The 22,344-nt window shown below is 34.1% G+C and overlaps 2 protein-coding genes and 1 long non-coding RNA gene across 4 annotated transcripts in view; 2 read left to right on the forward strand and 1 right to left on the reverse strand.

Moving 5' to 3' along the window:
* Positions 1–342: 342 nt before the first annotated feature.
* Positions 343–8,687, forward strand: LOC140062470 (asparagine--tRNA ligase, cytoplasmic-like). Its single transcript, XM_072108706.1, has 20 exons — positions 343–494; positions 989–1,077; positions 1,215–1,277; positions 1,547–1,639; positions 1,907–1,996; positions 2,386–2,464; positions 2,584–2,654; positions 3,039–3,125; positions 3,316–3,402; positions 3,753–3,809; positions 4,033–4,073; positions 4,538–4,574; positions 4,893–4,970; positions 5,307–5,428; positions 6,036–6,171; positions 6,606–6,719; positions 6,962–7,009; positions 7,298–7,381; positions 7,889–8,020; positions 8,399–8,687. The coding sequence occupies exons 1-20, from the start codon at positions 455–457 to the stop codon at positions 8,528–8,530; spliced, it is 1,680 nt and encodes a 559-aa protein (XP_071964807.1). The 5' UTR covers positions 343–454; the 3' UTR covers positions 8,531–8,687.
* A 6,370-nt stretch (positions 8,688–15,057) lies between these two features.
* LOC140062706 (uncharacterized) lies at positions 15,058–17,502 on the reverse strand. The gene is made up of 3 exons (XR_011847523.1): positions 17,361–17,502; positions 16,660–16,735; positions 15,058–15,313 (listed from the first exon to the last, which is right to left on the reverse strand). It is a non-coding gene; the product is annotated as an uncharacterized lncRNA (long non-coding RNA).
* Positions 17,503–20,157: 2,655 nt separating this feature from the next.
* LOC140062456 (S phase cyclin A-associated protein in the endoplasmic reticulum-like) overlaps positions 20,158–22,344 on the forward strand; it is a 94,638-nt gene continuing 92,451 nt past the window's right edge. For both annotated transcript variants that reach the window (XM_072108680.1, XM_072108681.1), the window contains exon 1: positions 20,158–20,363. In XM_072108680.1, the coding sequence (XP_071964781.1) occupies positions 20,259–20,363 (105 nt within the window). In that variant the 5' untranslated portion in view covers positions 20,158–20,258. The remainder of the gene's footprint in view (positions 20,364–22,344) is intronic.

Here is a 22,344-nt window from a genome sequence, read left to right on the forward strand (position 1 = left end):
TTGATTGAACTTACACAGCGAAGTCGATTGAAAATAGGAAAAAAAAATTGGCTACGTCGAAAACGTAGGCTACTTTTCAGAACTAAAGAAGTAGGCCTACGTGGTGTACCGCAAACTTTATATCAACATTTGATTTCGACATGCAAACCTTCAAACAATATATTAATTATTATTACTGCAAATAATATTATATTTTATCCATAACAACGAATACTGTAATAATAAACAGAACATCTAATGCCATTAAATGGTAAAAACTATATACATTGAATTTACAGAGAGTATGTTTTTGTGGAGATAAAGAATACGTCTGGATTGCACCTCTACTACAGCTGATGCAACAATAGTGTGTGAAACGTGAAACTTATTTTTAGCATATTGTATCTTTAATTATTCCTATAAAAAGTGAAACAATTAACCATTGCAGTCAATTGCGTACGAGGTACTTTGTGATATGTCTGAAGTAACTGATGCAACCGCTAAAATGAGTTTAGGTGAGTAAAGTATAATTAAAATTAGCTCGTTAAGCTAGGCCTCCTTGATGTGCTGATTATTCCTACTACCCGAACCTATTCATGTGTGTCCAAAACGCCCTTTTAATGTCCGGGCCGGCCAAACTGTGCAGGCCTAGGATAAAAACAAGTTGTATTATTCATTCATTATTCATTATTTAAGACCTTCCTTTATTTTTGGGACCCCTCCCCCTCCTTTTTCATGTATAACTCTACTACTCAATAATATTACAATAAAAATTATACAAGTTAATTTGATGAGATATCTAAATATTGTATTTTTTTGTATATATTTATTTGAATACAGTAATAATCGTAAATACCACTTGTTAAAAAAATAGTGTTAATAATTAATACTGTACATTTGAATGTGTTCAGGTCATTTGTTAATGTATCAGAATAAATAGATCCAGTATAAAGTTTATTATTTGAATTAATTTAATAATTTTATGGTACAATTTTATTTATATTTGAAGATGAAAAACCACCGTTGTATATCTCTGATAAAGAGGGAATCGATGAAGGAGATGGGTCAAAACAAAAGCCTTTCAAAACATTACTACAGGTACAGAAGCTATTGATTGAGTATAATTGTAATTTTATAGTTAATACTTGTATAGTTAAAACATAGATAGTTAAAATCAATATACATAAACTCCTTCTACAGTGTAAATTAAATATTTTACTTTTCTCTTTTGACAGGCTATGAAGACATCTGGTGAACCATTTCCAAAATTTATGGTCGATTCCAAGAAAGAGGGAGAGGTAAGGTCATTGTATTGTAAAGGTAAAAATTAAGCATTATCCAAACAATTGTATGATTACCTAATAGTGATTGTTACCAGTATATTTTTTCTCTCAAAAAGCTCTCTCTTTTATTTGCCATTAAAACATAGCCTGAACACTTGCCAGAATTAGAATATAAGACTGTGCCAAGTGTGAACGACATAATTGACATGGTTTAGAAGGGGATACAAGTCCAAAGACTAAAGTATAGCTATTATAATACAGATGTTTTGTTTATTTTTCCCAAGAGATGGGAAGAGGTTTCTCAAGCCCAGCGAAAGAAGATTTCAAAACTTTATTCTGCAGAGCAACGCAAACAAGCTGACAGAGAAAAGAAAGAGGTAAATATAAGGAAACCAATTTATGTGACAAAAAAGTGTTATGTGCCCATAATAATATGGACATGATGATGTCATATTACTAACATATTTGGTCATATCACTACCATATTTGGGAACATCACAACTACTGTAGATAATGATAAAATGATAAATAATAATGCATTTACCAATACTTGTTTTCCTACAAGATTAAATTTGATGAAAATGTTACAACATTTTTACAGCCTGTATTTTTAAAAATTATGTTTTATGATTTGTTTTATTTAGGCAGAGAAGGCTGAGCAAAGAGAGCGTAATCTGGAAGAGGCAAAAAAAGTTACAATTGAAGAGGATTCTAGTTTGCCTAAGGCTGAGGTGGTAAGTGCATATGCAGTGGAAAATTGTACACAATTATAAATACTTAAAACAATGAACTCCACTACATAGGCCTACATTAATTACATCATCAAAAATGCGTCAATAGATTTATGATGATGGAGTATATATTATTAATTTTACACAATGTTATTTCAGTTTTAATTATGAATAATTATGAGGTCATATGTAGAATCGGGGAAGAATGTCCCCTGGTAGAATCAAGAAAATTATATAAAATATTGCGAAAAAAAAAACAAAAACAGAAGCAAACGTGTTTTGTTTAATACTGTATGGATATCCTTTTTATTTATTTCCATTCTTTAACACTGTGTAGAGATACAGATAACAAAGCTGTACAATGTAAGCAAGATTTAAAATATTTCTTATAGATCAAGATTCGAGATGCAACAAAGAAGAGAGATGTACGCATCAAAGTACAAGGCTGGGTACATAGGCTTCGCAGACAAGGTATATTGAATTAAATTTGCAGTTTTAACGTTCTTTTCTTTGACAAATTATATGTTTTAGAAATGAAGAATATATTACTTTCTCCATTGCTTCAATTATTGTTTTTTCTATTTTATCAGGAAAATCTTTGATGTTTATTGTGTTACGTGATGGTACAGGATTTCTACAATGTGTGCTCAATGATAAAATGGTAAGTAAGTTAATTTGTGTATACTGACCACTGTTCCTTAGACATGCTCTTAAGCTCTGTCTACACCGACAAACTTTATGTGACAAAAAAAATGTGTTGTGCCCATATATGGACATGATGACATCATATCACTACCATATTTAAGCATATCATTACCATATTTGGGCACATAACACTTTATTGTCAAACTAGTTTGATAGTGTAGACAGGGCTTAATAGTGATTTCTTCGTGTGTGTATAAATGCACATGATGGAAATTGTCCAGGAGACCACCATATTGTACCATAAATGTTTTGATTTTTTGCATAATTAAAACCAACATTAAACAAAAAATTAGCTTGAATAATTTACTGAATGTTAATGTTCATTATTTTGTATTTTCAGTGTCAGACTTACAATGCCTTGATACTTGCCACTGAGAGTACTGTAAGTCTTTATGGAGTGATCAAACCTGTACCAGAGGGCAAACAGGTCAGTATCATTGTCATATTAGATCATAAATTTATTTTATTTAATATCATTTTTAATGAACTTGGCCTATCCAGTTCTTAAGAAACTAAAAATATAGTTTTGTTCTTTTAATTCATTTTAAAGGCATAGTAAATATAAAAAAAGTTGTTTTTAATGGTGAAAATTTTTTTTTTTTTACTTCTCTTGCCAGGCACCAGGTGGACATGAGCTAACATGTGATTACTGGGAGCTTGTCGGTGCATCACCAGCCGGTGGGGTTGACAACTTAGTCAACGAAGTAAGCATTCATTTTGTTGTCTCAACCCGCATTTATATTATCTGTTTTATTTTTTACAATGAGTACATTTATCTCTCCAAAAATGTACTTCCTTTGCGGTAACTGTCATCATACTGAATCTTTGCGGCAGAAGTACTAAATAGACGGCGCTGTTGTGTTTCAAAACAATAGTATAAAAAAAATTATTTTCAAAACGTATATACGAAAAAAAAGTACTATTAAATAGTGCGTACTATTGCACGCCATGTGACCCACAATCGTCCAGTCAAATGAAAGGAATTTATTTAGATGTTATATAATTTGTAATATTGAATCATGTTGCTTAACTTGATTTCTTGTTAAATTGTTAGGAATCTCATATTGATGTGCAGCTTGATAACCGTCACATGATGCTTCGAGGAGAAACTGTAAGTTTATGTAATTTTCTTTGAACATTTTTGTTTATTGGAATTTTCATTTTGTTATTTTAAATTTGAACCTCTAACAAATTTAATTGTGGAAACTGAAATGTAATTATTAATGACTCGTACAGTATTGACTCATTCTAACTTTCCAACTTCCCGCAAATTGTTGCAATTTAATTATTAATGAATACAGAATTAAAAATGATAATGTTATTCTGATTTTTAGCTTTCTAAAGTTATGAAAGTGAGGTCCAGTTTAACATATTGGTGAGTATTTTGTCTGGCTTTATATTTATTGATTCACTTGGTTCAAATAGTATTTTTCGTAGACTGTCATCTGCTTATAATAGTTGTATTGTTGAAAATTGTGAATTAGATATTTTCTATTGTAGTTTTTCTAAGTTTAAACGTATGATACATAAGATGGTTAGATAATTTTAAGTATCTTAAATTTTAAATAATTTTATTAATGTTATTGATATGATTTTAATTGTTATATAGTTCTTATTTATATATGTATATTTTCATCCTGTAATTGGTGTTTACACTGTTGGATGTACAATAAAATAAAAAAAAAAATAAAAAATACTTAAACATCATCTTTAATAATGATAATAATTAAATATTATAGTGATGTGCTGTGAAGGAAAAATCACACATATGAAAGTAGAGACATTCTCTTAATTATATAAATTCTAAACATATTCACACTTTTTACCCTTTTGTTTTAGTTTCAGACAACATTTCTTTGATAGAGGATACTGTGAGGTAAGTTATATTTAGAATCAACTTTTTTTGTTAAATTATTGGCATACGGGCTGTTTCAGAAATAATTTGAAAAATTGGGTGGATTAGTATAAGGAAACCTGATTGTTATGGTTATGGTCTTGAGTTTTTATTGGTTTATTCTTCGTTCATCCATCAAACAGTTTGTAAAATTGTCTGTATTTTCATGACTAAGAAGAGTCAACTCTCTAAGACCTGTTTCAATCTGTATCACATACGCTGCCTGTTAGTAACCTAAGCTATTTATAATTTTTATTTATTATATTTGAGCATAAAAGTGTCATTATCTTTCTTTCAAAGGTCTGGCCACCAACACTTGTACAGACACAGGTTGAAGGAGGTTCAACACTATTTAAACTAAACTATTTTGGAGAAGAGGTATTGTAATATATGATTTAAATCAACATCTATTACATTCTTTTTACTGTGAGTGTGAGTAAAATGAAGTACTATGAAATGTGTTATGTATGTGTTATAGAAATTTTTTTTATGTTCTCCTATAGAAAGAGTAATTCACCTTTGAGTTGTAACCATGTTAAAATTTGTATTTTATAGTCTTAAGCTCTGTCTACGCTATCAAACTTGTTGGTGTGTAGTGATATGCTTAAATATGGTAGTGCTATGACATCATCATGTCATGGGCACATCACATTTTTTTGTCACATGAAGTTTGATAGTGTAGACATAGCCTTAAATTGTCATTCTTTTTTCCAGGCGTACTTGACACAGTCATCCCAACTGTACCTTGAGACAGCCTTGCCATCATTAGGAGATGTTTTCTGTTTGGCACAGTCTTACCGTGCAGAACAGTCTCGTACCAGGCGTCACTTGTCTGAGTAGGTTACTTTTAATCTTGTTAGCACAAGTACTACTGTTACTGTTGCTACTACTGCTGCTACTACTGCAGCTGCTGCTACTACTGCTGCTGCTGCTGCTACTACTGCAGCTGCTGCTACTACTGCTGCTACTACTACTGCAGCTGCTGCTACTACACTGTTGCTGCTGCTACTACTGCTGCTGCTACTACTGCAGCTGCTGCTGCTACTACTACTTCTTCTACTACTGCTGGGCTTTTGCCACTGCTACTGTTGCTGCTGCTGCTACTATTTCTACTGCTGCTGCTACTACTACTTCTTCTGCTACTGCTACTTCTACAACTTTTGCTGCTTCTACTACTTCTGCTGCTTCTACTACTTCTGCTACTGCTGCTGCTACTCCTACTACTGCTGCTACTAATACTATTACTACTACTCTTTGATTACTGACTATTTCTGCTGACGAACAACAAAAACAGCAGCAACAATACTACTAATGCAGTAATACACATTCTGCTATCGCTGCCACAACCATTAAATGTTAGCTGATTTACAACTGTACCCTACGGCATACATCTGCCACTTTCGGTACCACAGCTAACCATTTATATAAATAATTGTTTTGTAGGTACACTCATGTTGAAGCAGAATGTGCGTTCCTTACATTTGAGGATCTTCTTGATCGCATTGAAGACCTTGTATGTGATGTAGCTGAACGTGTTATGAAAACCCCAGAAGCAGAATACATCAAAGAATTACATCCGGTAATAATCTCATTGCCAAATTGTGTGTAAAAACATATCGAAAAATACATCAAAAGTGTAAGAATAAAAACAGCATTAAAAATGGAAAAAACAATCTGGCAACCAAAAAAAAAAATCTCCCAAAACCAAAACAACTAACTAGAATTTATAGCAGATTAATTAAAAATGACAAAATTATGACCTATTCTTTAAAATGCATTCTATAATGTCTGAAGGTTTTTGGAATATACAATGGGTGTATAGATTTTGGAGTAATTGAGTCTTGTATTTTGTCTTTATTGTTTCTGTTATTTTGGTGGTATTTATATAATTCATAACCTCCTTACTAGGGAATACAGTAATTTACAAACTGCTTTTGCTTCAGTTTTTGTTTTATTTTGTTGCATATTAAATTGATTGGATTTATATTGATATGATTTTAATTGTTTTGCCAGAACTTTACAGTTCCAAAACGTCCATTTAAGAGAATGCATTATGCAGATGCAATCAAATATCTTAAAGAAAATGACATTAAGAAAGAAGATGGAACATATTATGAATTTGGAGAGGTAAGATTCAACAAGTCATTGCTATCTTGTAATTTACAAAAATTTCAACAAAATTGTTGACAAAAATATTCATATTTCCGTGTTCTTTGGAGACCTAAATCTTGAAGAAAATTAATATTTACCAATTTTCTCAGCCAAGATTTGCATGAAATTCAAACTTGAAGTGTGTTGCCTAATAACCCAAAAAACACAGATTTTTTTTCTCACTTTTGATTGCACCAAATTAATTGATTCATTATTAGGATATTCCTGAGATGCCTGAAAGAAAGATGACAGATAAAATCAATGAGGTATGTAATATACAATAATTAATAATTACAATTTAAAATAATATTTAATGTAAAAAAAGATCAATGTTTCGGAACCATCATGGAACCATTCTCAAGAACAAATGAGTAAACTTAACAACTAAACAAAATACAAAGCACCAAATGGTGACAAGAAATACTTAAACAATTAGTTACAAACTTACAAAAAAGATTACAGATGTACTTGATTATATCATTATTTCTTTATTGTTTTGTCACTTTTTCATTCATTTCTTTTTGTATATTATTGATAGATTTTGTGTTTTTCAGCCAATTCTTTTGTGTCGCTTTCCTGCTGCCATCAAATCTTTCTACATGCAGAAGTGTGCAGACGACAAACGAGTAACTGAATCGGTGAGTAAATATGCAAATACAGGAAGTCAGAGCGATCAACCACTGAGCCATTGTTTGCGTTGGTCAATTAAGACATTTTGAACTTATGAAATCTAATTTTTTATTTTATTTTATTCAATTTGTCTAATGTCAAATCCCATATATATTCAACGAGATTATAAATTTGTCATGAAAAATAGCATGTAAGGCCATCTGTTTGGAGTTTCTAGAAAACTGAGATCTAGAAAACTTAAATTTCAGATATAGTTTTCTAGATCAATGGAATGTCAGATATCGTTTTCTAGATCAAAGGAATGTCAGATATCTGAATTGTTTAGACACCCAGCTGTTTTCTATTTATTTCTGTTAACATTTTTTATATTTCTTACAATATGTACAAAGTGTAACAAGGCCATATACAATTTTAAGTTAGTGTTTACTGATCAAAATAGTGAGCTATAGAGTCGCGTTTGCACACGACTGAAAATATATGGTGATACTTGTAATACAATATTAATGCATTTGCAGGTTGATCTACTTATGCCAAACGTAGGTGAAATTGTTGGCGGTTCAATGAGGATGTGGGACAGTGAAGAGTTACTAGAAGGCTACAAAAGAGAGGGTATTGACCCCACCCCATACTACTGGTACACAGACCAAGTACGTACATAACATTTGTTGTTGTCCCTTTTTCATAGCTCAGAGGAACCAAGTACATACTGTACTACCTTATGAAGAGCCAATTGAGTAATTCTTGTTGTGCCTCTCTTCTCATTTGTTATTGGTTCTCGCACACCCCCTCCCCCACCCTCCCTTAATTTAAAAAAGTTACTCAGCAATGAAAATATTGTTTTAGGATTCAAAATGTTTACATTATGTCATCATGACTTTTTGCATATTTTTATTTCATGCCATAAATGTTGATGTTAACTTATCGTTTCCTATTATTAAACAGCCTTTGGAGTATGTATTATATTTCCTTCCACTGTTAATTGTTCCACTGTTAATTGTTCCACTGTTGTATTTTTTAACTTGCAGAGAAAATACGGAACTTGTCCCCATGGAGGGTATGGCTTAGGCCTTGAGCGTTTCCTAACATGGTTGCTCAACCGCTATCATATTCGTGACGTCTGTTTCTACCCACGATTTACCGAACGATGTAAACCATAAACTACTGTACACACAAATCAACCAAGTGTACTGTTCTCAATGGCATCCATCAACTCAAATAATTTCTTCATTCCATTTCATTGGTGGTGGTTTACGTATGACCTGTTGTTTTGTTTCACTCAATATTAACATGTGCGATCAACAAATAATATATATATATATAATCCAGAAATAATAAAAATTGTGCTTATAAAAAAATATACACATCTCATAACATGCTGATTAATCTATTTATTTGTAGAGTTACATTTATAACCAATTTAAAAAGCACAGTTGATATACAATATAACCTCTATTAAGGGTCCACCTTCGGGACCAAACACAGTGTTCACTCAATAAAACTGTCCCCTGAATAGGGGTGTTTAAATATATTTTCCCGGCTTGGGAAAGTTTCCTCTTAGTAAGAGTGTTCCCTGAATAAGGGTGTCCCAAAGGAGGTGTTTGCTGTAGTATTTTTTCTCATAGAAACTACAGTAGCATTAAACTGTAAAGAAGTGCTTTTGTAGTTATAAACTGTCTAAAAGATTATTGCTTGCTTTTTACTCGTACTCAGATAACTCAATTGTTAAACATTATTTTTAGACAGATTGGTACAAAATAATGCGTCCTGCCAAGGAAGAGTTTTCCCTGGTCCTGCTGAATGTCCAACATTATTTTGTCTAGCTCCACCGATGCCGGTCTAAAGCTAGACTAAACTAGTTTGAAAAAAAATGTGATTACTTTCCCAAATATGAGGTGATATGCCCAAATATGGTAGTGATATGACATCATCATGTCCATATATGGGCACATCACATTGTTTTGTCACAAAGTTTGATAGTGTGGAAAGAGCTTTAGGCTCTTGTAATATTGGACCTTAGCCAATCATAATAATGTTCAAGCTCTGTTGATGCATATATAACTATTCACTTTATCTACATGTTATTTATTTTGTTTTCAAGAGCATTTTGTATATCATAATTAATAAATTCATAAAATGAATAAGATCCTTGTTATAGACTTTATGCCACAATTTAAGTTGCTGGGAAATTGACCATGTTTCAAATTTAGTACCATATTGAGGGCAAAGATGCAACTTTTAATATTTCCGTGAGATTTTGGTCACAATTTAGAATTAGTAAATGTTCTCAAAGAACAGAATTATGATGATGATGATCAGCTTAATGTACCTATTTGATAAATTGATGCTTAAAATAAAAAAAGATAAATACATACATTTGTAATCATGATTATACCAGGAGCTAATGGGAACAAGTGGGGGAGAGGTGTTTCCAATACACCCTGAATAATATAAGCTGTTCAGATTCAGATTCAGATAAAATTTATTCAGATAATGAATGAATACAAGATTGTTGTATTGCAAGCTGTGACAAATGTGATAATAAATGAGATGAAACATAGCCACATTGTTTATTATATTCATTACATTTAATTTGTAAGATTTCGAGCACCATATAAAAAAGAATGTGGTTCATTGAAGATTATAGAGGTTTGGTATTTAGGCAGTCATATTCAAGAGGACGAAAGCATTAGGAAACTATCTTGCGAAAGCTTATACCGTAAAACCTCGAAAAGAAGCCCATGGACTTAAACCTCGAAAAGAAGCCCATCTCGAAAAGAAGCCCCCCTCTACAGTTTGCAAAAGTACTCCCGAAAAGAAGCCCATCTCGAAATGAATCTTTTCGAGAGAGACTACTACAAGCGATAGGCGAATTCTTATAACAAAGTGGGTTGGCAATCCATCGCTGCAAATTCGGTCGTTCATAAAGTGTGGGATAAATGTAGCCCTTGATGGTTCTGAAAACAAAACAAAGAAGTAAACGTCGAAGGGTTGGTTGGATATGAGATGCCATCATCGACAGACGACACTGTAATAATACGTCTAGACGTCACTGTAATAATATGTCTAGACGTCACTGTAATAATACGTCTAGACGTCACTAATAATACGTCTAGACGTCACTGTAATAATACGTCTAGACGTCACTGTAATAATACGTCTAGACGTCACTGTGACAATACGTCTAGACATCACTGTGATAATACGTCTAGACGTCACTGTGATAATACGTCTAGACGTCACTGTGATAATACGTCTAGACGTCACTGTGATAATACGTCTAGACGTCACTGTGATAATACGTCTAGACGTCACTGTGATAATACGTCTAGACGTCACTGTCATAATACGTCTAGACGTCACTGTAATAATACGTCTAGACGTCACTGTAATAATACGTCTAGACGTCACTATAAGAATACGTCTAGACGTCACTAAAATAATACGTCTAGACGTCACTAATAATACCGTCTAGACGTCACTGTAATAATACGTCTAGACGGCACTGTAATAATACGTCTAGACGTCACTATAATAATACGTCTAGACGTCACTATAATAATACGTCTAGACGTCACTATAATAATACGTCTAGACATCACTATAATAATACGTCTAGACGTCACTATAATAATACGTCTAGACGTCACTAATAATACCGTCTAGACGTCACTGTAATAATACGTCTAGACGTCACAGTAATAATACGTCTAGACGTCACTATAATAGTACGTCTAGACGTCACTATAATAATACGTCTAGACGTCACTATAATAATACGTCTAGACGTCACTGTAATAATACGTCTAGACGTCATTGTAATAATACGTCTAGACGTCACTGTAATAATACGTCTAGACGTCACTGTAATAATACGTCTAGACGTTACTTTAATAATATGTCTAGACGTCACTGTAATAATACGTCTAGACGTCACTATAAGAATACGTCTAGACGTCACTCTAATAATATGTCTAGACGTCACTGTAATAATACGTCTAGACGTCACTGTAATAATACGTCTAGACATCACTATAATAATACGTCTAGACGTCACTATAATAATACGTCTAGACGTCACTATAATAATACATCTAGACGTCTCTATAATAATACGTCTAGACGTCACTGTGATAATACGTCTAGACGTCACTGTGATAATACGTCTAGACGTCACTGTGATAATACGTCTAGACGTCACTATGGTCACTATAATAATACGTCTAGACGTCACTGCAATAATACGTCTAGACGTCACTGTAATAATACGTCTAGACGTCACTTTAATAATACGTCTAGGCGTCACTGTAATAATACGTCTAGACGTCACTGTAATAATACGTCTAGACATCACTTTAATAATACGTCTAGACGTCACTATAATAATACATCTAGACGTCACTGTAATTCGTCTAGACGTCACTATAATAATACGTCTAGACTTCATTATAATAATACGTCTAGACGTCACTATAATAATACGTCTAGACGTCACTATAATAATACGTCTAGACGTCACTATAATAATACGTCTAGACGTCACTGTAATAATACGTCTAGACATCACTATAATAATACGTCTAGACGTCACTATAAGAATACGTCTAGACGTCACTATAATAATACGTCTAGACGTCACTATAATAATACGTCTAGACGTCACTGTGATAATACGTCTAGACGTCACTGTGATAATACGTCTAGACGTCAATGTAATAATACGTCTAGACGTCACTACAATAATACGTCTAGACGTCACTATATCAATACGTCTAGACGTCACTATAATAATACGTCTAGACGTCACTGCAATAATACGTCTAGACGTCACTGCAATAATACGTCTAGACGTCACTGCAATAATACGTCTAGACGTCACTGCAATAATACGTCTAGACGTCACTGTAAAAATACGTCTAGACGTCACTGTAATAATACGTCTAGACGTCACTGAAATAATACGGCTAGACGTCACTGAAATAATACGTCTAGACGTCACTGTAATAATACGTCTAGACGTCACTGTAATAATACGTCTAGACGTCACTTTAATAATACGTCTAGGCGTCACTGTAATAATACGTCTAGACGTCACTGTAATAATACGTCTAGACGTCACTATAATAATACGTCTAGACGTCACTTTAATAATACGTATAGACATCACTTTAATAATACGTCTAGACGTCACTATAATAATACATCTAGACGTCACTGTAATTCGTCTAGACGTCACTATAATAATACGTCTAGACGTCACTATAATAATACGTCTAGACGTCACTATAATAATACGTCTAGACGTCACTATAATAATACGTCTAGACGTCACTATAATAATACGTCTAGACGTCACTATAATAATACGTCTAGACGTCACTATAATAATACGTCTAGACGTCACTGTAATAATACGTCTAGACGTCACTGTAATAATACGTCTAGACGTCACTGTAATAATACGTCTAGACGTCACTGTAATAATACGTCTAGGCGTCACTGTAATAATACGTCTATAGACGTCACTTTAATTATACGTCTAGACGTCACTGTAATAATACGTCTAGACGTCACTATGATAATACGTCTAGACGTGACTTTGATAATACGTCTAGACGTCACTGTAATAATACATCTAGGCGTTACTGTAATAATACGTCTAGACGTCACTGTAATAATACGTCTAGACGTCACTGTAATAATACGTCTAGACGTCACTTTAATAATACGTCTGAACGTCTGAACGTTCTTATAACGTTTAAACGATGTTATGAAAAAATATTCTGTGAATGAACGTTATTTGAATGTTAAACGAACGTTCGTAGTAAACCTAATCACACGCTAACCAAAATATAACGTTAGCTGAACGTTATGTGTTTGCTGGGAAAATGGTAACAGATTCATTTACGACATAATTATATGTATTTTTTTTCACGACGACTCCGGCTATAGTTGGACTTAAAACAACGATTATTCTCTGTACCTTTCTGAGATTATTCGATGTACCGATTATGGCAACAATTTTCTTGAACTAAACATAAATAAAACGAAAGAAATTAAGGATTTATTTTCGAAAACATAATTGGTCTGACAGTATACATTAATTAAAGGAAAGAAGTAGAGATTGTTAACAATTATAAGTATCTGGCAGTAGTGTTTGACTAAAGCATAAATGGGTGGACATGTTGATCATAGTTAAGAAGTTAAATACAAGCTGTACTGCTTGAGGAAACGGTTCTTCGGGTTAAAGCAGTATATTGTACTATATAGAATGTTTATGTTTTACTAATCAGTGATGTTCTATTTGGGGATATTGTATGTTGGGCTGGGAATATCAGTAAGGGAATGTAAGGGGATAAAGACCGAATTGAGAAGGTGCTGGGTAGAGCGGGGAAAGTAATTGGTTTGTATATGCAAATGCTTGACTCGTTCTACAGCGAACGACTTGCCGATGTATTCCATGCTATATTGAAAGACACCAATCATCCTCTTCATGGCGACATTATCAGCTCCGTTTTGCATTCGCTATTATAACGTTTTGATGGAAACGTTGTTCAATTAGAACATGTATTTATACACATAAACGTTTTAGAAAAACCAAACCTAAAAACACGCAATGTCAAACGCTGTGTTTTCTGGGAACAAAATGGTACAGATTTATTGACAAAATTATAGTGTTTATTTGTTTTACTGTGATTACCTAATAATCAGTATGTGATAGATCTTATTAAATGTAGGCCTACTACTGTCATCTTTATTAAATGTAGGCCTACTACTGACGTGTTATCGTTAGATAAATTATATTTTTTATTTGTAACTGGAATAAAAACTAATTTCTTTATATACTTTTTGTATCTATAAATCCGTAAAAATTATTCAATATCCACCTCAGGGAATCCACCTAATATATATTAGGGAAGGATACCTAAAAATTATATAGAAATAAAGAGCCATAATTATACTGTATTAACTTGAAAACTGAAATTAATTCTACAGCATGCAGGGCGTAGTTGTTTTCCCTTTGTTGCTGAAACATAATGCACTAAACAAAAGAACAAAAGCAGCAGTATTTTAACACATTAAAAAAACACTCAATTAATAAATGGGACCCCTATTTTCCCATCTTTTTATAATGGTATAGTCCATATATATATAGTGTTTGACAGCATAAATGGGTGGACATGTTGATCATAGTTAAGAAGTTAAATACAAGCTGTACTGCTTGAGGAAACGGTTCTTCGGGTTAAAGCAGGATATTGTACTCTAGAATGTTTATGTTTTACTAATCAGTGATGTTCTATTTGGGGATATTGTATTGGGCTGGGAATATCAGTAAGGGAATGTAAGGTGATAAAGACCGAATTGAGAAGGTGCTGGGTAGAGCGGGGAAAGTACCCAGGTAAAAATTCCAGTTGAAGACCAGTTGGGAAATTTCCCAGTTGGGAATTTTCCCTGTTGTGAATTGAGACAATTACCAGTTGTGAATTTTCCAACTGGTCTGATAATCCCAGTTGTAAATTTTACCAGTTGTAAATTTCTCAACTGGTCTGATAATCCCAGTTGTGAATTTTCCAACTGGTCTGATCAATCCCAGTTGTAAATTTTCCCAGTTGTACATTTTTCCCAGTTGAGAATTTTCCCAACTGGTAAATTTCAGTACAAAAACAAATTACACAAACTACAGAACTTATTGTTTAACTGTTTATTTTATTAACTTTAATATTTACAATTACAGTAGTTACTTTCAATTCTGCAGTACTGTAGTTAATTACCCCACAAAGGTCTTAACGACCTGCATAACCCCTACATCTACACAAATGTCAGCATATCCCTGCCGTTTCCTTTTTACAGGTCCATGAAAATGGAGATCTAGCATTTATTCAGTAATATATTTATGAAGTTATGGCCACCTTCTTTATTTAGTCATGTTGACAAAATTAGTCCTGAAAGAGAAAAACCAAAACAAATTGATTAAATAAACAATATACTGGTAGTACAAGGAATAAATCAAATTCAAATCTCAAGTATCAATTTATATACTGTTTTACTGAAAAAGGAAGATGGAATCATATATTAATAGAAATGAAAGAATGATTATCCAAATAATGTTCTCTACAAGCAATAGAGAGAAATGGCGAACCGCGATGACGTCACTCAAATTTCACCGAGTGGGTATAGATTGTAAACAAACCATTTCGCCACATGTTTTTGTATGGGAAATTCCGATGGGTTGAGTTAAAAAGGAAGGTAGAAAAGAACGTTTAAAACACACATAATAGCAGTATCTTTTTTTTTTTGCAACACCCTTAACAATTTTAATGTTATATGGGCAAATCTTAACATATTTTATTTTAATTTGGATTGAATTAAGACGCGTTTTTGTTATATACTGTACCCAGCTCTAGGCCCTAGATAGTTGGCATGTATGCTGTAGTACCTCGAGCCTAGCACGGATTATCGGTTATTATAATAATAATAATATTGGAAATTCGTTATTGCGTACTGTACCCACTACTACTACTTTAGCTAGGGTGCTGTTAGGCCTCTCCTAGCTAGGTAGTAAGACTAAATAGAGCATCTCTAGTAGATGTAGGCCTAGCATTAGTTTCAGCTTGACAACTGCCATTTTGTTATGTGGCTAGTGATGCTTCCTGCAGGGCCCGGGGGGCTATCGCCAGTAATGAATACTTGATAACACCATTCTATTATAATACTATAGGCCAAGTCTAATGTAGACCTACAGATATGAGATATTTTTAGGAATATGATTGTGAATGATGGATGACTTTTATACATATTTCATTGTTTTATTGTGTAAATACACAAATACAACAAGAATTATGAGCGTTACAGCAACAACATTGGTTAGACAACGCCATGATTCACGTGTATAAACATAGGAAATGTGTCGCCCTCAACGGTTTGTTATGATTTTATACCCACTCGGATTTTAGACGTCGGTTCGCCATTTCTCTCTATTGAAGATGAGTATCATTTCACTTTAGTTTGTCCCTTTTATTCAGATATTAGAACTAAATATATTTTCATTTTATACAAATAACCACTCTAAATTAAAATATATTTATCTTATGTCTACAAATATCTCATTACTAAGCTTGGAAAATATATATATTTTTTTTCATTTTAACGTAGTAGAACAGAATTCTTAAACGCACTCTAATGTTATTGATTGAATTGTTACATTTGTATATTATTTGGGCCAAAGGCCATATAAATAACTATTTTCTTGGATCATTCCAAGAAAGAAAGTATACATAAATATATTTACCCTTCAAATTGTACTGCTGTACTTTTTTGGTTGGTTTATAGCCTTGTTGGTTGTATTCAAGTAAACTGGAAATCACCTGCAATTGTGTATGAAAAAAATTGAAGGAAAATTAAAAAATATAGGATATTTAGTTTAAGGAAACGGAGACAGACTAAAACAGCATGGATTAGTTTGCTTTATTATTAGATTAGTAGGCTAGCCTAGGCTTAGGATATGTTAAAATAGCAGCCATGCATGTCATCACGACACTAGCTAGAGTAGTGATAATACAACATGCAGAACAGTAGTACTACTGTAGCTAGTTTGGGCCTACAACTACTAGAGGCCTAGGGCTAGACTTTAGAGGCCTAGCCTAGTAGGCCAAAATAACAAAAGTGATCATGAATGAATGGAAATAAATCTCGTTTGTGTGGTAATGACATGTAGGCTAATAATAGGTTAATAATATAGTATTGTTGGGCTTTGTTTCTAGCCTACTATAGGCTAGTACTATGTAGAGGCCAATAAGACAATTTGCGGTCGTACACAGCCATGTAATCAATCAGCTAGCAAGGTGGGGCAAGCCAAAAGGCTGAAGCGCCTAGCTTACTAGCCAGCAGCGAGCGGCGAGGCCTCCATTTTGTTGTCGATCTTTGATCATAGTTTGTAGGCCTATGCCTATAGTAATAAGAGATAATAATAGACATATATGTCAGGCCTACCTTTTATAAAACAGCAAGATTTGTGCCTCATCCTTAATTTGATGCGATTAGCCAATAATACCCATTCTAGACCTGGCATCTCTGTGCTGCGTGATCGCCGATTTTGCCGCCGAGCTACACTGGCACAAAAACAAAGGGAGCCGTTTTTGGCTGTTGGCTTGCAGTTTTCTGATTGGTTGTTTACGGTCTGCCGGCCTATACGACGCATGCTCCATTATTTTCAAAAAGTTGTGCAGTATTTCTTATTTCTTTACTCGATTTTATTTGATTTAATTTAAATAATTGTTTGTTGCAATAATATAGGATTACAAATAATAATATTAATTATATTTTGAATGGTAATTCGGACCATGCTTCTATTCCCGTCACCTCAACCCAGAACACCCCCCCCCCACCTCTCCCCTGGGTCCTCTCCCGTACTCCCACGACGTACACCCAGCCATCCGCTTTCGCTCTTCTCCGAATTCCCTTGGTTGTTAGGAAAAAAACTAGTTGCAAAACCAATTGAAACAACCAGTTGCCTGGTTGAAAAACCGATTGGACCAGTTGACTAGTTGAACTCAGTTGAGCTTTGGGAATACCAGTTGGCCAGTTGGAAAAACCAGTTGACCTGTTGAAAAACCAGTTGACCAGTTTGAAAAACCAGTTGACCAGTTTGAAAAACCAGTTGACCAGTTGAAAAACCAGTTGACCAGTTTGAAAAACCAGTTGACCAGTTGAAAAACCAGTTGACCAGTTGAAAAACCAGTTGACCAGTTGGAAAAACCAGTTGACCAGTTGGAAAAACCAGTTAGACCAGTTGAAAAACCAGTTGACCAGTTGTTAAAACCAGTTGAACCAGTTGGAAACCAGTTAGACCAGTTGAAGACCAGTTGGACCAGTTGAAATTTCCAACTGTTCTCAACTGGAATTTTTACCTGGGTAATTGGTTTGTATATGCAAATGCTTGACTTGTTCTACAGCGAACGACTTGCCGATGTATTCCATGCTATATTGAAAGACACCAATCATCCTCTTCATGGCGACATTATCAGCTCCGTTTTGCATTCGCTATTATAACGTTTTGATGCAAACGTTGTTCGATTGGAACATGTATTTATACACATAAACGTTTTAGAAAAACCAAACCTAAAAACACGCAAAGTCAAACGCTGTGTTTTCTGGGAACAAAATGGTACAGATTCATTGACAAAATTATAGTGTTTATTTGTTTTACTGATTACCTAATAATCAGTATGTGATAGATCTTATTAAATGTAGGCCTACTACTGTCATCTTTATTAAATGTACTACTGACGTGTTATCGTTAGATAAATTATATGTTTTATTTGTAACTGGAATAAAAACTAATTTCTTTATATACTTTTTGTATCTATAAATCCGTACAAATTATTCAATATCCACCTTAGGGAATCCACCTAATATATTAGGGAAGGATACCTAAAAATTATATAGAAATAAAGAGCCATAATTATACTGTATTAACTTGAAAACTGAAATTAATTCTACAGCATGCAGGGCGTAGTTGTTTTCCCTTTGTTGCTGAAACATAATGCACTAAACAAAAGAACAAAAGCAGCAGTATTTTAACACATTAAAAAAACACTCAATTAATAAATGGGACCCCTATTTTCCCATCTTTTTATAATGGTATAGTCCATACAAGTCGAGGTGGCCGAAAACGGCACCTGATCCTGTTTTTTAATTGGTATATTAAACATATAATTTCATGGTTGAAAAAATGCCTCAAAAGTCATATTATTGTAGTAGAAATTCACAAAATTTACAGCATTCATTTCGACGTGTTTAATGTCTTTTCGTATGTTAATACACTGTGCTCAAGTGGACCGAACTTGGAGCCAGTGGAGCACAGTAGTGATAAAATAGAAATAAGTCACTGAATTTTAATATGTTTTCGTATTAAGCATATTTGAATACCTACCGGTATGGTACCATACATGTTCGACAATACAGTGTCACATATCTCTATTAAAAAAAAAAGGAATATTAAAAAAAAAAAATATCCGTCGAGGTTCGAACCCCAGCCGATAGCACTCAAAACTGAGCATTAGGCTACTCGTTGCACCACAAACTGAAACATGACTGAACAGCTGATAATAGTCTATTTATACGTGTATTATGTCATTCATCATTACGTCATTAATATCCTATTAACCTTGCTAAAACCAAAATGATCAGTTAGCTCAGTCGTCTGAGCGTCGTGTTAACACACGTATGTCGTGGGTTCGATTTCCACGCTGGTCGGTAGAATAGAGTAAAGGCTATGCGAGCCACTGTGTTTGGGGTTCGCAGATCATACGTCCCACTTTCCACCACACATCATGAGGCGACAACATCAATGCATCTGGTGATGTGGTGGAAACGACCCCAAAAGGCTGTGGAGGCAGGGAGAGCACATTCATCTTTTTTTTTAAATTCTATTCGTTACGTGTTTAGAAGAGAATTAATTTTATCTCATCGTAGTTTGGTATGCCGTACGTTTGTTATGCAAATGAGTGTGCACAAACGGAGTTTATTTACATGAAAAGAAAGAGATAAATTTGAATCAATGTGAATGCCAAGATTTTCTGTTTGTCAGTTTGTGATATGTGTAGAGAATGCTCCAGTCGTCAGAATGACGCTCTGAATATACCTCAATTTTGGATATAGGCAGGGTGGTGCCGACTATACTTGCATGGCGTCCTGCATGTCATCTCAGGATCTTCGTAGTTTGATCGAGGTTGAAAAAACTCTGACCAATCAAAGTGCAGGAAAGAGAGCAGCAGCAGACAGACATTGTTTATAATAATAAATGGTGACTGCCATTGTAGGTTTTTGATTCGTACCCCGGGAAAACAACCTGTTCATGTAGCTTCTACGACATATTCATTTGGAAATATGAGTGAAAACAGAAGACGAAGGGTTAGCTCAGGATCAAAGCAACGTAGTAATGGAAATGAAAGAGCCGATCCCTCTGGAGTATCCAGAAACTCTCACACAAAGGTAGGCCTAACTGTTTTGGAAACGAGCGCCCAATCGATAATGTTTATGCTTACCGCCGCCGTTTGGAAGTTGCCATCCGGTGCAGCAGTGGGATGGTCGGATGGTCATAGGGTAGCCTAGGCGAGCCTGTGTGGTGTGTGGTATTTGTATAGTACTTTGACTATTTAGGCTTGTTATATTCAGGCTTATCATATTCACATATAGAGTAGTCTGAAGTTGTAGCTTGTTGGTGGCTACAAGTACAACAATAAACAAGCTTGAGTTCAATTTATTTACCTTCTTTAAAATCTTTAATTTTAATTTCATTCAGTCAATCATAATGAATAATATAATATATTTAAATGAAATTGTTGTAGGGCTACTCCTAGTTGACGTTGCTTGACATTACTTATTTAGGCCTACTACTAGACTTAGGCTATACTTGGCCTGAGCTATTCTATTACATCTGGATTTGAAATACTTGCTTACCTTACAAAGAGACACGAAAATGCAGTAATAGTGCCACCAGTACCAAGGGCAAGGATAGGGATACAGTACCGTTTATTTTTCTGCTGGCTACAGTATTTATTGAGGTCGATTCTGTACTTCCCTTAATAATTCCATGTTTATTATTTTAAAAAAGAATTTCCATATAACACGGTCTTGGATACAAATCCCTGTTCAGTGCAGCTTAAATGAAGCTATACTGGAATTGGGTTGCAGGTGAATCTGATATAAACAGCAGGCCCCCATAACTTTTTTAACATCAAAAGGGGCTGAATTTGAACCAGATCACTGGGGTAACCTCCTACTCTTCATGAAAGATACCCTGAGTTCTTTAGAGTGCCCACAAGCGATATATGTACACTGGACCTCCGTTTTTAGGTTGTTATCTGAGAAAGCTTGTTCTACCACCACAACTAATAGAAAGGTTTCGCAATCTTACGTATACGATAACGAAAATGGATACGTCACGCATACGTATTCGTTTTTCGTAAGCCAGTAAAAATCTGTTTCGCATGGCAACGAAATATTGAGGCGCATCCAAAATATGACTGCGGTAAATTTGAGCGAAGCGCAGGTACGTGTTGCTTATTGCTTGGCTGCCTAGGCCTAGCGTAACATCAAAGCGAGTGAGGACTTTAAAAACTGCTATTTATCAAAATTGACTTGGCATTTTAGTAAATTACTTTAGTAAATTACTTTCAATAAATCTATAATTATATTATAATCATGAATCATTCCTGATTCAAATGCAAAATGTGCAAAAATAGATCAAAAACTATACTCGTTTTGTAGTTACGAATATGACTGGTGATATTCGTCAACACAAATACGCTTTACGAATATGAAATGGGGATCAGCTCAAAAGTTTCACAAATTTTTGACGTATCCGTTATCGTATTCGTAAGGTTGTGAAACCTCCCTACTGTAGAACAATGGTCGAGGAGAGATTGTACCATTATTATTTTTGGTTTCGGGTGCCCCTGCCTTAACTGCTCAGCCACTCGACTTGACCCAAGACCAACTAATGTTAAATACTCAATCCTTGATCACCTTGTGTGTGACACACAAGGGGATCAAAGGCTCTAAAAATTGTGTAAAAAATCAACAATGCAAAGTAAACATTCGTGTAACTTGTGATTGTCAAAGATCATCTTTTTTCTTATTCTTCTTTCTGTAATTTTTGTATCTCGCGTATCCCTAAAACTTGCAAAAATAACATTTCGTAACTTTCTCAACATATCGTCATTCAAGTTTTGCAACATTTTGATGACGTTTAAAATTGCCCAACGTGACTTATGCACGATTTTATGAATTTTGCGTATTTAACTTAGGTTGAAAAACAAATACAATTTTTAATTGAAACTTGTGTGTAAATATCATAATGTGCTAACTTTCTGTTGAAAAAAAAGGCATGTTCCACAGAAAGTTACACGAAAGTAACAATCATGAAAAATTTTGGCTCGTGAAGTGACCGACCCAAAGTTTATCATAAGCA

Source organism: Antedon mediterranea, chromosome 11 (assembly GCF_964355755.1).
Source record: "Antedon mediterranea chromosome 11, ecAntMedi1.1, whole genome shotgun sequence".
In the NCBI taxonomy this organism is placed as follows: domain Eukaryota; kingdom Metazoa; phylum Echinodermata; class Crinoidea; order Comatulida; family Antedonidae; genus Antedon; species Antedon mediterranea.